At 47.6% G+C, this 14,413-nt stretch overlaps 1 protein-coding gene across 2 annotated transcripts in view; it reads right to left on the bottom strand.

Annotated features, from left to right (window-relative positions):
- LOC138566953 (zinc finger protein 208-like) overlaps positions 1-14,413 on the bottom strand; it is a 644,285-nt gene that overhangs the window by 193,834 nt on the left and 436,038 nt on the right. Inside the window, exon 5 of one of the 2 annotated variants that reach the window (XM_069644731.1) lies at positions 8,416-8,526. The exons of the other annotated variant lie outside the window; for it this stretch is intronic. Coding sequence (XP_069500832.1) covers positions 8,416-8,526 — 111 coding nt within the window. The remainder of the gene's footprint in view (positions 1-8,415; positions 8,527-14,413) is intronic. 2 annotated transcript variants of the gene reach the window in all.

Genomic DNA, 14,413 nt, shown 5'->3' with positions numbered 1-14,413 from the left:
GTAGGAGCGGACGTGGGGCAGAGGATCAATGTGTTCGCTTAGGTGGCCAAGCTAAATGTTTGTACTACTAGTATGATGAACAAAGGGACCAAACCTGGTTTGGCATGCAGAGTAAATCTCAAGAAGGACCTCTCCACAAAGAGAAGAACGGGGACATTTTGACAAAAATGCCACCCTTAGGTGCTTTACTGCAGCTGCGAACGCAGCCCGTGGTAAATGCACACAACAGTAGTTAAAAGTAAACCACTGCCACCAGCCATTCATCGAGGAAAGGGCACCATAAAAATGTTACATGAGAAGCTAGACCAGGGGTGCACGACTGATTTTGACAGTGGGCCGAAAGTACCCTACATGATGGCTATAGTGGGCCGAAAATTAAATGTGGGTGGGGCGGTAGGCGTGGCGGGAGGCTTTTTCAACCCCTAATTATTATTAAACACCATGCCCCATAGCCCCCACCCCTCAAGCAAACACTATGCCCCATGGCTCCCACCCCTCATGAAAACACTATGCCCCAAGGCCCCCACCCCTCAAGCAAACACTATGCCCCATGGCCCCCACTCCCCAAGCAAACACTATGCCCCATGGCCCCCACTCCCCAACCAAACACTATGCCCATGGCCCCCACCCCTCATGCAAACACTATGCCCCAAGACACCCACCCCTCATGCAAACACTATGCCCCAAGACACCCACCCCTCATGCAAACACTATGCCCCAAGACACCCACCCCTCAAGCAAACACTATACCCCATGCCACCAAGCATGCACCATGCATACATACTCATACAGACCCCAACCCCCCCCACCCCTGCATACAAACTAACAAGCATACACCATGCACCCATACAGACCCGAACCCTCCCCACCCCCAACTCAGCAAAAAAAACACAAGCATACACCATGCACCCATACAGACCCGAACCCCCCCACCCCCAACTCACAATACAAACTCACAAGTATACACTATGCACCCATACAGACACGAACCCCCCCCACCCCCAACTCAGCACACAAACTCACAAGCATACACCATGCACCCATACAGACCCGAACCCCCCACCCCCAACTCAGCACACAAACCCACAAGCATACACCATGCACCCATACAGACTCGAACCCACCCCCAACTCACCAAACAAACTCACAAGCATGCACGCATACAGACCCGGACCCCCCACCCCCACATCTCAACATACACTGAACGTGCACACAACAACAACAACAAACATTCAGGCAGACCCGACCCCTCCAACCCCTCCCCCCCCAAACCCCAGCATCTCAACATCCACTTCACTTGCACACAAACACATTCAGGCAGACCCGACACACACCCCACCCCCGCATCTCAACACACACTGCACTTGCACACAAACACATTCAGGCAGACCCGACACACACCCCACCCCCGCATCTCAACATACACTGAACTTGCACACAAACACATTCAAGCAGACCCGACACACACCCCACCCCCGCATCTCAACATACACTGAACTTGCACACAAACACATTCAAGCAGACCCGACACACACCCCACCCCCGCATCTCAACATACACTGAACTTGCACACAAACACATTCAAGCAGACCCGACACACACACCCCCTCCGCATCTCAACATACACTGCACTTGCACACAAACACATTCAAGCAGACCCGACACACACCCCACCCCCGCATCTCAACATACACTGCAGACCTACAAATACAAACACACCCATACCCCCCCCCCCCCCTCCGCATCTCAACATACATACAAAAACAAAAAACACAGTCAGGACGGACCCGAGACAGACACACACACACAAACATACAGCCCCTCCCCCCCCACCATGTACTTACCCAGACGTGCTGGAACGCTGGCGAGGCTTCTGGCACTACGGCTGGCGTGGCAAGCAAGGCTGAAATGCCTTCCGGCATCAAGCCTTACTGGCCACGCCAGCCGTAGTGCTGGCACTCCATTGGTGCAGCACACACGCACTACGTGGCTCGTAGGAGCTGCGTGGTTCGTGTGCACTGAACCAATGAGGGCCAGTGTTTTGTCCGGCCCGTAAGACAACAAAGACTTTCCTAATGGAGGGCAGCCGATGCTGCTTGCGGGCCGCCCTCCATTAGGAAAGTCTTTGTGCCTCGCGGGCGGACAAGACGGCATGGCAGCCGCAACTGGCCCGCGGGCCGTATGTTGTGCACCCATGAGCTAGACAAAGGGGATTTGCCATTTCTTTGTGGAAAGGTCCTTCTTGAGATTTACTCTGCGCGCCAAACCAGGTTTGGTCCCTTTGTTCGCTTCGCCTTTGGCAGGATTCAAGATTGAAACCCACCTCTGGCTCCAGGATGTCTGGCAGCGGCAGGAAGTGAGGGAGGTGCCCGAAACTCCCTGTGCTTAGTCTCCTAGGAGACAGAAATGCACTCTCAGGTGATTGGCCAGCTGGCTGTCTGGGAAGGACAGCCCCCCTTGCTGGGTGACTGACAGCTAGGCTGCATAAAACCTGCATAAAAGGAGAGGCTTTTTGGTTTGGAAGGCAGAGTTGACCACTGGACGAAGAAATCCGAAGAAGAACTTGAAGAGGACGCCTGCTGCAACTCCTGGACCGTTGGTTTGCCGGGTGAAGCCCTGCTGCTGTGCTGAAACTCCAAATTCGTTTTGACTAGAGGAGCCCTGTTAGGACGACTTCTCCCCTTGAGTTGGTGGGACCAATCAACTCCAAAGTAAGCCACCTGGACATCGTCTTGGCGCTAGTTGAAATTCCACTGCAGTTGCTGCTGGAACCGAATAGCCAGGGAGAGGAACACCAGATTGTGTGTGTTGCTTTTAAGTTGGCCAAGAGCTCCAGGAAGATCCTACGAACTCCCAGGAAGCAGGACTGACCGAGCCTGAGCCACCTCAACATAGTGCTAGACCCCAGATGCAAGGAAAGCCCATCTCAACAGCCAAGAGTCCGCAGTGGTCTTTTTGCTTAGACACGAGGAGCTGAAACCGCAAAGTGCCATTGAATAGAAGTTGGTCCTTTTCGGTCACCGGCCATCCCGTTGCAGTGCAGGAGTCCTCCAGATGTCCTCCCTCTTGTCCCCACGACTGAGGCCCAGGAACACGGGATCTGCAGAGCTGCACAGGAACAGAAGCCAGCCAAAGCCCTTTTCTTAACTCTTGTCGTGTAACCTCACTTGTTCTCTGCTGATACCTGTCTGGGTTGCTATGTAGAGTTGCTAACAGCTTCTTTACTTCACAAGCCTAAACAGCTTGTGGCCCTACTTTGATTTCTTATTCTACAAAGACTTCTAAAACATTGTGCAATACTTTTACCTACCTCTGAGAAGTGCTTCAGCTCACCTAAACATTTGCCCAATTGGCTTTGGCCTAGTCTGGCTCCCTGAATGACTCTTCTTCCCTCCGACATGGTGTTGGCCTTCCTTCCAAGAAGGGGTTAACTAATTTTGCATTGGGGTTTTTACAAAACATACTTGCCTGCTTTCTGAATATTTGTGAGATCTCTTGTTTTGTCCTAATGACCTTTCTCTTTGAAAAACTCTTAAGTCTGATTCTAAATGCTAACAGTGATATATTAATGTCCACAGTGTCCTAGTTACTAAAGTCACTTGAGGGTGTAGGAAGGGTCTTGTGCCATCCCAAAAGGGTACTTACTGATTTAGAAATATTAAGAGTGTGTATTTTGGGGTGTATTTGTGTGTTACTATTATATTGCCCCTTCTGAAGAAGGCTTATTCAAACTGACTGTTAAATAAATTAATAATTGTTTCATCAAGAAACCTTGTTTGTAAGAGTTTATTTGAATACTTGTCACTGTGAATCTCTGTGTAACTCCCATACAGCTCACACTGACCCCTCTTGAGATAAGCCTGGCGGTTCAATTACGCTACCAACCAGTGTAGTACAGACTTATTCCAAAAGGTTGGGTTCCTATTTCCAGGAGGTCAGGGTTGTTGTAGTGCACCCAAAGGGTACTGCATACAATCTTGCCTAAATCACGACTTAGTGCAGTGGAAGGGTGGGTAGGGTAGGGGTACGGGGGAAAAGAAAACTTATGACTGATATTTGGGGAGTGTTATTTGCAATGATAAATGTTAACAAATATGTCAGTTTGGAAATAAAAGTCGATGCCAACCAATATGCCACTTCTATGTCAGACTTGTACTTCTTCACCCTAACAGTAGATATAGATGATGAAATTGCAATAGTTACATCAGGGATCGAAATGAAGATTTGATGAGCAGGAGTTAAAATAAGCTCCTGGGTGTCAGGTATCACCCAGCAGGCAGGAGCTACCGCTGGGGAACAAGGAGAGAGCACCCAGCAAAAGTAACTACAAAATGAGAAGCTTTTGCCATTATGTCTGATACATTATGTTTAAATGTTAATGTTAATGTTAAAGGACATTTGTACCGCGCACTATCACCACCGGAGTGGTCCCCTGGCGCTCTGGCGGCTCTGAAAGAGGAAGGGAGGGGGGTTAGTGGGAGGAAGCTGGAAAAGTGCAAGAGAGCAGTGGTGTGCTGTTGGCGGCCTCAGCCCGGTGGGTCCGTTGGCTGGGGCTGGGGTTTTTGCGGCCGGTAGTCGTTGTGTACTGTTGTGTGAGTCTGTGTGTGTTTATGTTTTGTTGTTGTAATGTAGTGAAGTTTGTGCGGTTTGTTGTGCGGGAGGTTTGTGGTTGCGTTTGGTTTGTAGTTTGAGAGATGTATGCAGAGGGGGAAATTGTTAGTGCAACTTGGTTAGTTGGCATCTCTATCCTGACTTGAGGCGGTGGGCTTCGGCTTCTGTGATCTCCCCAGATGGGTTTCGGGAGCACCCCTTTGCCTCTGTCCTGATCTGGGTCTGTCCGGCCTTTAATGTCCCTTTCACATCTGGCCCTCTCCTCCCCCTGCCTTCCTCACAGCCCTACCTGTCTTCCCTTCCCACTCATACGGCCAGTGCACCTGCCAATGTCCACAGCTCAGTTATTGTGGTGTTTGATAATATCCCAACTATTTCACAACACTGTGGTGCCTGGTGTCAACTAAGGGGCGAGTGCGGGTGTTGTGTTGGGTTAGGTTGGGGTTGTTGACTCCGTCTCCATGGGTGTCGCCCGAGTTCCACGCTATACTCGGCGTCAATCGTCAGGGTGCCGTGGGAGCTTCCCAGTCGGTTCTGGGAGTTGTCCGTATCCACTCTAGTTTAGTCATCCCTTTCCTTTCTGTTTCGGTTTTCAGTTTGAGTCTCTGGTGTTGAAGAGCCAGGTTTTTAGTAATTTCCTAAATTTTAGGTGATCCTTGGTGTTTCTTATTTCTTTTGGGATGTTGTTCCAGGTTTTTGCAGCTAAGTGGTAGAAGGAGGTGCCTCTGAGTTCTTTCTTGAGGTATGGTTTTGGTTCCAGGGGGATTTTGTTGCTTGACCTGAGGAGTCTTGTTGGCTTGTAGATTGTTATCTTCTTTTGTAGGAATTCTGCTCCTTGTCCGCTGATTGCCCTATGCGTTATGCACATTGTTTTCAAGGTGATGCGATGTTTTACTGGAAGCCAGTGTAGTGTTTTTAGAGCAGGAGTGACGTGTTCTCTTCTTGATAGTTTGAGGAGTAGTCTGGCTGCTGCATTTTGGATCCGTTGTAGTTTCTTCAGGAGGTATTCTGGTATTCCGAGGTAGAGGCTGTTTGCATAGTCGATTCTTGACATGATGAGGGCGACGATAGTGAGTGTTCTGTGCGTGAAGGAGAGGAAAGGTAGGATTCTTCATGCCGTGTGGAGGAGGAAAAAGCATTTTTTGACTGTTGCATTTATTTGTGGTTCTAAGGTTAGGGTGTTGTCCATCAGGACTCCCAGATTTTTACTACCTTAGATGGTGCTGGTGCGGTTCCCATTTCCATTGGCCACGGGATGGCGGTTTCGTTCTTTTGGTCTTTGGATATGATCATGATTTCTGTCTTTCCGGGGTTGATTTTCAGGTTGTTGGCAGTCATCCAGTTGAAGACTTATTTTAGACACTCGATTAAGGTTGAATGATCGACTTGGGTGTCTTTGATTTTGTAGATGATTTGAGTATCATCTGCGTAGTTGTAGCATGTGATGTTGTACTTTTTGAAGATTCTATTAACCGGAGTCTGGTAGATGTTGAAGTACAGTGGTGATAGTGAGGATCCTTGTGGCACTCCACAGTCGTTAGCTCTCGGAGTGGATTTGAAGGGTTTAAGCCATACTGTTTCTGTTGTGTCTGCTAGGAATGATTTAGCCCAGAGTAGTGCTGTGTCTGTTATGCCTATGTCTTCTAGTCTTTTGGTTAGGGTGTCATGACTAACTGTCGAAGGCTGCGGAGAGGTCAAGTAGGATTAAGGGCTAAGGTTGAGTTTGAGTCTGCGTTAGTTTTTAGGTCGTCCCAGATGGATAGTAGTGCTGTTTCCGTTCCTCTTGCGTGTCTGAAACCGACTTGAGCTTGGTCTAGCAGGTGGTGTTTTTCTACGTGTTCTTGGGTTAGTTTATATACGTAGGTTTCCAGGAGTTTTGCAGGGTAGGGAATGTTTGAAATTGGCCTGTAGTTAGAGAGGTCTTCTACGTCGCCACTTGTGTTTTTCAGAAGTGGTTTGATATATGCTGATTTGAAGATCCTCGGTACAGTTCCTGTTGCTAGTGATAGGTTCAGAAGGTTTTTGTAGTATTCTGCTGGTGTTCCTTGTGCGAGGATTGATTTGTAGATGTCCGGGGGACAGGGATTCATGGGTGATCCAGCTTTCTTGCTGTGTTTTACCAGCATTGCGAATGCTTATGCTGGTATTTCAGGAAAGTTTTTGAGTTTGTGCTGAGCTTCTGTGATAGGTTCGCTTAGTAGTATGTTGTTGTCGGTTGGTATGTTTTGTATGGTTTGTCAGATGTCATTGATTTTTTTTCTTGAAGTGGTCTGCCAGGTCGTTGCATAGTTTTTCCGAGGGGGTTGGGGTGTTGTCACAGCCCGGTGGGTTTCTCATCTCTTTAATTATGTTAAACATTTCTTTTTGAGTGTTGGTGGCATTGGTGATTCTATCAACATAATGCCTTCTCTTCGCCTTTTGAATTTCCTTCTTGTATGTGCGGATTTGTCTCTGGAATAGTGTTTTTGTCTGGGTTGTATTCTTTCCTCCATTCCAGTTCCATCTTTTTGTTTTCCTTTTTCATGGTGCTTAATAGTGGGGTGAACCATTTTGGCATTGCTCTTTTTTTTGATGGGGTGAATGGTTTTTCTGGGGCAATCTTGTCAATTGTGTCTGCAATCCATTTGTGTAGTAGCTCCGCTTTCCCGTCTAGGTCAGCTAGCTCTAGTTCTGTGGTTGAGGGTTTGGTTAACTCCAGTTGTTCGAATAGGTTGCTTTCTTTGACGTGTTTCCAGTTTCTTTTTGTGGTGGTTGTGAGTTTAGGAGGTTGGATGCAGATTTGAGTAGGTAGAGTGATCACGAATGGGATGATGAGATGGTCGCTCCACAGTATTTGTATCGGCGGTGCCGTGGTGATGAGTTTTTCCTCGGCGAAAATTGCGTCGAGGGTGTGTCCTGCCGAGTGTTTTGCCCCTTTGACTAGTTGTCGTAGTTTCATGGTGGTGAGTTGGCGAGACTGTCTTCAAACCAGATGTTGAAGTCCCCCAGGATGATTAGGTGTTCGTGGTTGATAGCTATGTTGGGGATGGCTTCTATGAAGTTATCGACGAAGGTTGCATCATATGTTGTGGTCTGTATACCAGGATGAATGCGACGTTGGTTTTTGGGCTTGCTGTTAGGTGTATTACCATGGTTTCGCAGTTGTGAATGTTAAGTGGTTCATCTGTTTTGTACTAGATATGTATTAATTATTTTGTGTTCACATTTTCAAATACTCAAAGTTAATGTCACATATGCATGTTTGTAAGGCACCAGTTGGCACCGGGAGCCAAACATGGCTCACGGTAGCAGTTGGATTCATGCTAACCCGGCTCTCCCAGGCTAGAAGCAGGAGCTAAATAGCTCTCAGCAATTTCGAACCCTATACAAGATGCAGTGTACCTTACCTGCATTACATTATATCTGAACTACATTCTGTGTGGTGTCATCACTTTCTAGGACTGGAATCTAAGTATTTTGGAGGATCATGGATTAAACTTACAATGTGTTTAAATATATTGGATGCCTGGTGAGTACAAAACATTTCAAATCATTCATGGCGTGGACTGTAAGCATAATGAGTTGACACAACGCTGCTCTATGTCTTAAGATGAGATAGAACAATAGGCATCTTAAAAGGTTATTGCAGATCAGGTTTGCCACAAGAACCCTCGGCTCTCCCTTCATTGTGGAATAATGCTTAATTTGTACAGGGTAACTAGTGAATCCATAAGAGGAGAGCAAACTTTGCTGTATTAAGGTCACTTGTTTCGTGTCGCTTCACTTAGGCAAAACCCACCGCTTGTATAGGTGAATATTACTCACTAGGTTGCGAGATGTGCTGCAAATCTGCTGAACCATGAATATCCAGAATGAAGGGTGCTCCTTCTTCGTGATCACAGACAGACACATCCGGACTTGCTTCAGGTTCTTCAGCTGTGAAACACGAAATATTGTTAGAGATGGCATCAGTTTTTGACCTGACACATTAAGGGGCTCGACTCAGGGCACAGTACCCAGCACAGTCAAATTTTTCGAAATTATATGGTAGCATCTTATGTGCAAGTTAGATTTGTGGACCGCTATGTACTAGCTAGTGGTTCACCAGTGGTAGCTCCTGGTCAATGGTTAATGCTGGATACCTAGGAGCTACTTTTAGCTCCTGCTTATCCAATCTTAATTTTGATCCCTACTGAGTCAGCATGCTCGGTTTGTTGTGGCTGTCTGGCTCATGCCTTTATTTTGGCTTTGCTGTAGTATGGCCAAGTACTTGGAAGTAGCAAGAAGGCAGCAAGTTAGCGCTGCTGGAAAAATATCAAACCAAAGAAAACCTAAGCAGATTCAATACATCCGAGCAATAGAGCAAAATTCCTAACAGTGTGCATACATCTTGATGCAGATATCACAAGGTTATGCACCTTTTAAGAAGAAAAGACCCAGGTCTCTAAAGTGCTGCCCCCCTCACAAAATAATTAGGCTTACATTCACAGCACTCTTGAAAACAAAAATAAAAACTACATACCCACAAATACATTAGTAGTGGACAAAGAAATGTGTCTGCTAGGTGCAACTGCCAATCCTGGGTCTGAGATGGCAAAGCAGTCCATCGGCAGGTATATAGGAATTGTTATGGAGAAGTAGTGGTTTGCAAACCCACAGCTATACAAAACATGACTTTTTGCTGGATACGTTTGGCTCAGTTACTCCATTTCTCCACTCAGCCAGGCTTAATCGAAAGGCTCCAATGGTAGCTTTTTTTGTGCTCTGCCTTAAGAATTCTTAATACTTCCAAGGCAGGGGAACCCCAAAGGTTCTCCATGGTGTGTCAAGGTGGATTTATCCTCCCCGTTGCTCACGTGGCTAGTCTAGTGCCAGCTTTCCTTTGTGCAAAATGGCCTCCACCACATAGAACCATTTGGTCCAGATGGGATCATTTATGATCCTCTCCTACAGGTACCGAAAATAGTAATTGCCTTTGTTAACCTCATAGACATGATGGGTCACATGAATAAAAGAGGCATGCAGGACTGCCAGATATGGCCACAAAATGCCCGTTTCCAAGCTGTAGCTGTAGCAGCCAGAACCATTTGTGACTGGAATACATAGATGCCAGTCTGGCTAGGGAAATGTGAATTTGGTCCTTTGTGTGTTCAACCCCTCCCTGATTGCTTGGGGATGCCAGAGTTGGAGGATAGCCATTGGCTTTCTGACAAATATTTCAATGTCGACACATCCAGTCTTCTGGGAAGATCGAGTTGGGGGTAGTAAGTAAACACAAAGCATTTGTCTCCCCCTGTAGTCAATAGGATAACATTGAGAACAAGTGTCTGTGTATCCTTCCATCCCACAGCTTTTTGGTCATCGCACCTGAGCAGTGAAACCTGAAAGAAGAGAACGCATTTTTACATATCAGTAACTTTTGTAAGGATGCACAAGGAGGAGCCTAACAGGTGGCAGTGATTGCTAAAGACATGCTCAAGAACAAAATAGAGAGAAAATCTATCTTTCCCTATTTCTAGGAGGGGTTTCCCAGCCTCAACTAAAGTGAAAATAGAACTGGCAGGACGTCTTTGTAACTACAAAGTCCACCATCCTGTGTGAAAACATCCCCATCTCTGTCCCTTAAATATATAACTAAACTGAAAGGTTTGCACCAATGTTCGTGGTCCAGGAGAAAGACACTTCTCCTGGACTGGATGGTACAGTTCTTGTTACAAGTTCTTCGCCTGTGGTACTTACTCCGTTTCCCCTGGTTTTAGTACTTCACTCACAACGGATTGTTGATCTCCAAAAACTTTGTATCCAAATGTTTACTGTTTCTTCCCTCCGTATGGGGGATGGGTGGGTTGAGGGAATGACTCCCTTCCCCCTGGATCACTAGTTTGAGCCTCCTTACGACTTTGGTTACCGTTACCAGGAGAATGACTACTTTCTCCTGGTTTCCTTGGCTTGCTTCGGACAATTCACCAGAGCAGGGGTAATAACTCTCTTTCCCTGGCTCTTCTTTGCATATTTGGTATGGCAGTCCTATTCATGTTGATCTTTTGTGGGTGCAGGTCCCAGACCCGTTACTCTTCTGGCAGACTTGGCTCACTCCTAGACCCCGGCCTCTATGCTTCCTTCTGAGCAATTCTCAGTCTCTCAGTCTCTCAGTCTCCCTCTCAAAGTACTTTATCTGCATCAGATGCATTTTGGAAAGAAGCATTGCGACTTTTGGGCATAAGGCCCCACTCTTCGTAGGGATTTGATTTATGACGTTAGGGCATATTTTTTGTGACTTGGTTCCATCTTGCTGCATCACTTACATTATTTTATTAAGTAATTGAATGCATTTTACAACCTATGGTGATTCTATATATGTTTATTAATGAGCGTTGTGCTATATCACCAGTTCAACTTTTAGTTTGGGTTTTGGGCATAGAATAAATAACATTTATTTACTTTCCTGTCTAGATTGAATTGTGTAATTCACTGTTTGAACTCGTTGCAGACTCCTGACCCCACCCACACCAACACCCTCCTGAGAATATCCGTGTCTGCTCTCCATTACTACCTTGATCGAGTTTTAGCTAACCTCAGAGCTCCCCTGTTCACTAGAACTAGAGTGGCCACCTAAAATCTGTGGACCAGGCCAGATTATAGAAATCCATGTCTACACGGATGAACGAAGATCCTTTACCCATTCACTTTGTACTGCTGCTGAAATCCAAACCTGCACATCTGGAAGGCCTGCTGCTCAAGGAAAAGGACTGAAGCTCAGCAGCAGGAACTTCAGGGCACCAAGGAATCACCATCATCATTGTTTGTATAGTGCCTTTCACGATTGGCATAGTCTGAACGCGCTGTAGGTCGAACGCCCTCGGGGGACCCGAGTACAGGTATGGGAAGATTTGCCAGAGAAATTTAAAATGAGTATATCAAACAGGCACGTGGATGGGTGCTTTGAAAAAGATAAGTGCGTTCAAGAGTAGTAGAAAATAGATGTGTCCAGCAAGACCAAATTCTTATAGAGGGGGATAGATGCATTCTTTTTTTTTTAACTTCTTTTTATTGGTTTTACAACATAAAAGGAATGGGAGAGAACAGACAAAACAGAAACAAAAGTCACCCTCCCATTTTCCTTTCCCCCTTCCTCCGCCCCTCCCTCTCCCCAAAGGCTGCCGCAGTATGTTCGTGGTCCGTTGCCGCCTCGGGGCCGGCGCCGGCCGTTGTCAAGTTCGTAGCGGAGGGGCCGGTCTCCCGGTGGCCTCCCTCCTTTCCCTGGGAGTTTCCCTTGGTCCTGTCCTTGCATGTGTTTGCTGGTCTTTCCCAGTTGGATTTGCACTGTTCAGAGTCCGCGCTGGTCACGACCTCGTCTCTTTCTTCCCGTTAGTTCTCTTCCTCTGAATTATGTAGTGCCTCCCGACGTGGGCGGTTCAATTTCATCGTTTCCTGAGTCGCCTGGATCGCTATTGTCAGTCGTATCATCCTCGCCTCCGCTGCCAAACAGGTCTTGCACCAGGGAGTTCCATGCTTGTAGTCTGGCTCCGCTGTCGCTCTCTCCCCTTTGTGTAGCTCTCGCCCAGACTGCCGTCTCTGCTATTGCCCATTTTTGTAGGTCGGCCCACCATCCTTCCTTCGAGGGGCCTTCGCTCTTGTTCCATGCCATCGCTATGCAGCGTTTCGCTAGTATTGTCATTAAATCCTTCATTTTTGCCACGTGTGTCATCTGCCGGTGCCCCCTTGGGAACAGGCCCAATAGGTATGTTGCTGGCGTTCTTGCTGGCATCCGTATGTCTGCTGTCAACGCCTTTTCTCTCACCGTGTTCCAGAAGTCTGCTATTTGCGGGCACGACCAGAACATGTGCACCATGTCAGCCTGTTCGTCTCCGCACCGCGGGCATCTCCGGGTTTGTCCTTCTCCCATCTTTGACATTCTCTTGGGAGTTAGATATGCTCTATGTACTATGTATATCTGCAGTTGTCTGAACCTGGCGTTTCTGGACACCTTTTTTGTGTACATGAGGACTTTGTTCCATTCCTCGTCTTCGAAGGGTTGTTGCAGTTCCTCTTCCCACTTCATCCGTGCTGTTAGTGTCTTTTTGTTGGTGTGTCCCAGTATTTGCTCATAGAGTCTGGACACCGTATGACCTCCTTCGGATATATCGTACCATGCCTCTAGTACCCCTTCGGTGTCCTCAGGCTCTGGCATAGTGCTCCACCTCTTCTTTATTGTCCGAACTAGGCTATTGTGCAGGATGAATTGGCCCCTGTGTACATCTTGTTCGTCCATCAGGGTCTGGAATTCAGCCCACTGTCCGTCACGCCACAGGTCCCCAATTTGGGCCACACCTTTGTCTTCCCATTGTGCCCTGTACGTGGTCAGGCTGGCCACTCGGGTGTCCACCAGCCCCGCCAGTGGGATATGTCTTGAGCAGGGGTCTCGTATGCCCTGTGTCTTCCAGGCTCTTTTCCATAGTGTTCGGCCTAGTTGGGCTATTTTGGGTAGGTCTTTGGCTTGGGCGGCATTGACCCATAATAATTCTCTCAGGTAATACCTCCGGAGTGTTGGCCCAATAATTATTGCATCTATTGAGGTCTCCTCGCCCAGCCATCGCACCACAAATTGGAGTTGTGCTGCCAAATAGTAATATTCAAAATCTGGGAGTTTGATGCCCCCCCACTCATAGCTTCTCTGTAGTGTGCTTAGTGCCACCCTGTTTCGCCCCCCTCCCCATAGGAAGGTTCTCGCCATAGTGTGTAGGCGCTTGAAGAAGGGCCTTGGTATGTTGTATTGGATGTTCGTGAAGTAATATAAGAGTCGGGGTAGGACTGTCATTTTTAGTAGTGCCGCCCGGCCTATCATGCCCAACGGTAGCGTCTGCCAGAATTTCATAGCCTTTTCAATTTTGTCTAAAGCTACTTGTGTGTTACCTGCGTGTGTTTCCATGGTGTCGTGATAGATGTCCACTTCCAGGTATTTGAAGGTGTTCGGGGCCCATGTGATGCCCAGAGGCGGTAATTGATCTGACGGCACTGCGCGTAGGCCTGCCAGGGGAAACAGCAAGGATTTTTCTCTGTTGACCACTATTCCAGATAACCTACCAAACGCGCGCAGCGCCTCTAGTAAGTCCTGCAGGTGGGTGCGTGGGTTCTGTATGTAAAGGAGTATATCGTCTGCGTATATGGATATCTGGTGTGTTTCCCCGTCTATCTCTATGCCCGTGTCTTTGTAATCCGTTCTTAGGAATACTGCGAACGGCTCCAGGGCCAGGATATATAACATTGGGGACAGGGGGCATCCCTGTTTTGTGCCTCGCTCTATGCCCCATTCCCTAGAAACTTGTCTACCCGTCTTGACTCTCGCTCTCGGGTCTTTGCATAGTAGTTCTATCCATCTTGTAAACCCTTGTCCAATCCCATAGTGGGTGAGCGTTCCCAGGAGCCAGTCCCATCCCACCGAATCGAATGCTTTGATTGCATCCAGTGAGGCTACAGCACACTCCCCTCCCTCCTGGTTTGTCCTTTCTATAACATAGTGGAGTCTGCGCAGGTTCCAGGACGTGTTCCGTTCTGGCACGTACCCTGTCTGGTCCGTGTGGATCAGGGTGGGTAGCACTCTTTTCAGGCGGTTGGCTAGTGCCGCCGTCAGGATCTTGGAGTCCTGGTTTATTAGGGAAATCGGTCTGTAGGAACCGCATTCAAGGGGGGGGCTTGTCTGGTTTAAGGATCGGGATTATTATAGATTCTGACATACTACTCGGGAGTCTTCCTTTCTCGTATGCTTCTTCTAGTGTTTCTAGCAGTCTCGGGACTATGTCATTTTTATATTGTTTGTAAAATT

This window comes from Ambystoma mexicanum, chromosome 2p (assembly GCF_040938575.1).
Source record: "Ambystoma mexicanum isolate Mex_15411 chromosome 2p, UKY_AmexF1_1, whole genome shotgun sequence".
NCBI lineage: Eukaryota > Metazoa > Chordata > Amphibia > Caudata > Ambystomatidae > Ambystoma > Ambystoma mexicanum.
The sequence above is the reverse complement of the archived record's forward strand: the minus strand, read 5'-3'. Positions and strand labels throughout refer to the sequence as shown.